This window comes from Belonocnema kinseyi, chromosome 1 (assembly GCF_010883055.1).
Source record: "Belonocnema kinseyi isolate 2016_QV_RU_SX_M_011 chromosome 1, B_treatae_v1, whole genome shotgun sequence".
NCBI classification, from domain to species: domain Eukaryota; kingdom Metazoa; phylum Arthropoda; class Insecta; order Hymenoptera; family Cynipidae; genus Belonocnema; species Belonocnema kinseyi.
Genome location: NC_046657.1, coordinates 111,135,813 through 111,140,324, shown reverse-complemented (window position 1 = coordinate 111,140,324; position 4,512 = coordinate 111,135,813). Strand labels below are relative to the sequence as shown.

The following is a 4,512-nucleotide window of genomic DNA, read 5'->3' as shown; positions in this document are numbered from 1 at the left end:
CCATTACCCACCTCAGGAATCGCTCATGCATACTCTCTACTTTCCTATGTTCCTTCCATCCCCAGATCTCCACACGATAACACAACACCGCCCACACCAACGCATCAAACAACCAGACCCTCATTCTCCAATCGTTCTTGAACCTTCTCTTTCCTATACCCCATAGTTGGCCCATTACTTTACTCGCACATTCAATTCTTTTCCTCACCTGCAGCTCGTTTCCTCCTTCTGCCTCAAACCAAAAACCTAGGTAACAGAACTCCTCCACAATTTCCACTTCTAACAAAATTCTACCATTTTAATTTGTAACACTTAATGGTTGAATACCTTAAGGTCTAAAACTTCCAAAATCGAATAATTTCCAATTTGAAAACTAAATTTATTTTCTTTTAAATCACCTTTTCAGGCGAAAAATGTTAATAAAATCTAAAATTGTTAAAAAATTATTAATATTCTTTGAAAATTGTTATGATTTTTGAGTAAAAATTTAATTTTTCGACGAAAAACGCATACAATATCTGAAACTGTTAAAGCTTTTAAACTATATTATTTCAAACAAAAATAATTGGATTTAATTCTGATGATTTTTTGTTTAAAAATACAAATTTCCTACGTAAAGCGAAAAACATAACCTAAAATAGTTCCCAAGCTGATAATTTTCTTGGAACTATAAGTTTTGTATTAAAAATACCAATTTCTGGCTAATAACACTAAAATAATCTCAAATTTTTTTTAAAAACTCTAACATAACCTAAAGTTTTTCACAAAATGATAAAGCTTGTTTGAAATGTAATAATTTATTATTAAAAATGTCCATAATTTCTGACTAAAAACTCTAACATAACAGAAAATTGATCAAAATTGTAATTTTGTATTGAAATAGAATAATTTTGGTTTAAAATAACAGGTTTTCTGTGATTTTTTGTTTTTTAATACCAATTTTTTGTGTGACACACAAAATGCTAACATAACCTAAAATTGTTAAAATTTATGGATCTTCTTTGAAATATTTTTTTTTTATTAAAATGCCAATTGCCGACGATAACTCCAGAATTGTTAAAATATACAAAATATTGTTCGAATTATTATAATTTGTGTTTTAAAACATCAATTACTGGAGTAAAACGTAACATAAAATAAAAAAAAATTCTAAAATTGTGAAGCTTTAAAATTAAATATTTAAATTTCAAAAATTCTAAACGATATAAAAAGCCAACAAAAACAAATTGTTATAAAATGCTCAACTCGGTATAAAACGTTAAGATAACCTAAAATTGTAGAAAAATTGAAATTTTTTATGCTTTTTGTTTAAAAATGCTAATTTCCAATGAAAAAACTAACACAACCTAATTTTTGTAGAAATTGAACTCTTCTGCGAAACTTTATGATTTTAAATTAAATAATTAATTAAAAATTAATAATTCGAAGGTATTAATTTAGCCGCCTGAAAAGTTTTCTGGTCTCAGGTTATTAATGGTCAGTGAAAATAAAAATTTTATATTTCTTTTTTTTCGTAGTTTCTTCCTCCTGAAGATTATCTTTTCAGTTATAAATTTTATTACTTGTTTGAAAGTTCAACAGTCTTCTTAAAAAGTCATCCTTTTGATTGAATATTCGTTTTTTTGTGTTGAAAATCCAACTAGTTTCGTAGAAAATATACTTTTTGATTAAATTTCTTATTTTTGTGTTGTTGATGAAAAGTGAACTGAAACGTTTTTTTCGATAACAATTTATCTGTTTCAGTAGAAATTGTATCTTTTGTTGGAACTTTCGTTTTTTTTGGTTGAAAATTCTAGTATCTTCGTAGAAAATTTACTTCTTATTATTTTAAAACTCACATTTTGATGTCGAAAAGTCAAACTGAAATCGTTTTTGTATTAAAATTCAACTTTTTTTTAAAATTTTGATAACTGATATTTTTTAAATTAAAATTAAACCGCGTAGGTAAAAGTTGAGCTAGTTTGTTGAAAAATTGTTTTCTTGAATGAAGGTTCATGTCTGGTTGGAAATATAACTATTTTCTTGAAGATTAATTTTTTGCTGGAAATTCTTTCTTTCATGACCGAAAAATCTTTATTTGTTGAAAATTATTTCTTTGTTTTATTTGACAATCAATATTTAAAAATAAAATGTAATACTTTTTTATTGTAATATCAACTACTACACTTTTTTGTAGAGAATTCATCTTTTATGGTAGAATTGTCATTTTTTGTTTAAAATGAATAAATTTGACACCTTTAAATATACATCTGAAAAATGGTTTTATTCCGTTTATAAAATATCCCATGTTAACAATATTGCGAGATTAAAATGCTGGTATTTGAATGTAAATAAATTATTTCTGGAAATCCAGTTTTTAACAACAATGACTACAAGATTTTCGAGACATATCGTTATACCGCTTTTTTAAAAAGGATATAAGTTTATTATTTAAACAATCTCATGCTACTATTGTCACTACTTTTGATCGCTGAAGTGATTCCGAGCCCTGAATCTACCATTTAGAAAATTCTTAAAACTAAATTTAAATTATACTTTCAGTTCCTACTGGGCTTTCAAAGATCAGTTCCCCGAACAAGCGGAGGTTCTTCTCAACAGTCTCGATGCGACCTACAAAAGATCTTTAATGTCCCTGAGCAACAGTGGGAGTATAAACAGTTTAAATGCTGTCACGAGGACGACGAGCGTTAGCCCGCGAGCTTCTAGACCCGCTTTAAGTGCCGCAGGTTAGTCTCCATTTTTTTAGAAACCTCTTCTCCAAGAAGAGATGGCCAAAATCTACTGCCGTATTGTGGAGACTTTTCAAAATACGGTCAGGACTTTAAATTCGAGTTTAAATTTTCAAGTGAAGGATTATAACGTTTAGCTATTTGCAATTGGCAAGAAATAGAGAGGGCAATATTTTAATCATTGTTGTAATTTGGAAAGATTTAATCAGGTTTGCGACAGAGCCAATTGAGGATTTAACTAATTCCGGCTACCCTTGGTCTCTCTCTTTTTTTTTACATGCTGCTTTGCGACCTACCTTGCATTTCACGTGCGAAGGTAGCACTGAGAATTTACATCATGCTCAGGGCCAGCCTCACGGCCCGCTTAGACGAACTCCGTCCTTACCACGATCTTATCGTCAATCTGGGATTCCGATTCTGCAAAGACCCACTGATAATCACTGTAATTTTTCACTTTTTCTTTAGCTCGTCTATGTTCCCTAGTATTCTAAAGAGTTTAAACGCTTGGAGAAATTCTCACGGACATGAGAATGTGCTCGAGAATATGCTCGCTCTTCATCTTTTTGACGATTTAATGATCATTTATAAGCATTTTCAATTAAGATTTAAAAAATCGTATTTTCTACCTTTATTAATGATAATGAAATTATTTCTATTTCACGAGAAAATGTATCGGCTCGAATTGGAAAGGGCGCTTAATTAAAATGATAAAAGAAGTCAAAGTAATAAAAAACATTCGTATTAAACAGTGCCTTATTCTGGGTTGCGACAATATCCCCATTTCTAAATGCTTCTAGGCACACTATGCGTAAAATCAATAACAAAAAGTTGTTTCTGAGTACATGACAGTGATTAGTTGAGTTTTCAAATCGAAAAGATAAATTTTTAACTAAAATGTTTAACCTTCTACCAAAAAATACTTATTTTCAATAAAGTACATGAATTTTCATCTATAAAAGATTAATATTCAACAAAAATTAGAATAGTTACAATTTTAGAAAAATAAATGCTCAACCAAAAAAAAAAACGACTAATTTTCAACAAAATAGTTTTTTTCTTGTGATAAAGTATTTTGTAACCAAAAACAGAAGAATTAAATTTTCACTTAAAATAATCAACTTTAAATAAGAAAAATGGATTTTTAACAAAATAATTCAATTTTAAACCCAAATGGTGAATTTTCTACCAAAAAAGATACAGTTTGAATAAAATCTATAAATTTTCAGGTAAAAAAGATAAATTTACATTAAAATTTTGTAGCAAAAATGGAATACTTACATCTTCAGTTAACTAATTAATTTTTCATTTAAAAAAAAAACGATTTTTCAGCCGAAGAAATTAATTTTTAATTACAGTGACGGATTTTCAACAAAAAGTATGAATTTTTTACCCAATAGTTAAATTTTCTATTAAAAAGAAGAAAAAACGAATTTTTAGCTAAATATATATATTTTTTAAACCAAAGGAATTCATTCTCAACAAAATAATTCAACTTTAAACCCAAATGGTGAATTTTCTACCAAAAAAGATACAGTTTGAATAAAATCTATAAATTTTCAGGTAAAAAAGATAAATTTACATTAAAATTTTGTAGCAAAAATGGAATACTTACATCTTCAGTTAACAGATTAATTTTTAATTCAAAAGAAACGATTTTTCAGCCAAAGAAATTAATTTTTAAGCACAGTGTTGGATTTTTAACAAAAAGTATGAATTTTTTAACCAATAGTGGAGTTTTACACCCAAAAGATACATTTTTTATTAAAAAGAAGAAAAGAATGAA

General features: G+C 27.7%; 1 protein-coding gene across 11 annotated transcripts in view; it reads left to right on the top strand.

Annotated features, from left to right (window-relative positions):
• LOC117178043 (CLIP-associating protein 1-A) overlaps positions 1-4,512 on the top strand; it is a 139,464-nt gene that overhangs the window by 82,385 nt on the left and 52,567 nt on the right. For 9 of the 11 annotated variants that reach the window (XM_033369511.1, XM_033369595.1, XM_033369434.1 and 6 more), the window contains 2 exons: positions 2,542-2,726; positions 3,046-3,171. In XM_033369511.1, coding sequence (XP_033225402.1) covers positions 2,542-2,726; positions 3,046-3,171 — 311 coding nt within the window. The remainder of the gene's footprint in view (positions 1-2,541; positions 2,727-3,045; positions 3,172-4,512) is intronic. The other 2 variants (XM_033369749.1, XM_033369663.1) reach the window with 1 other exon arrangement.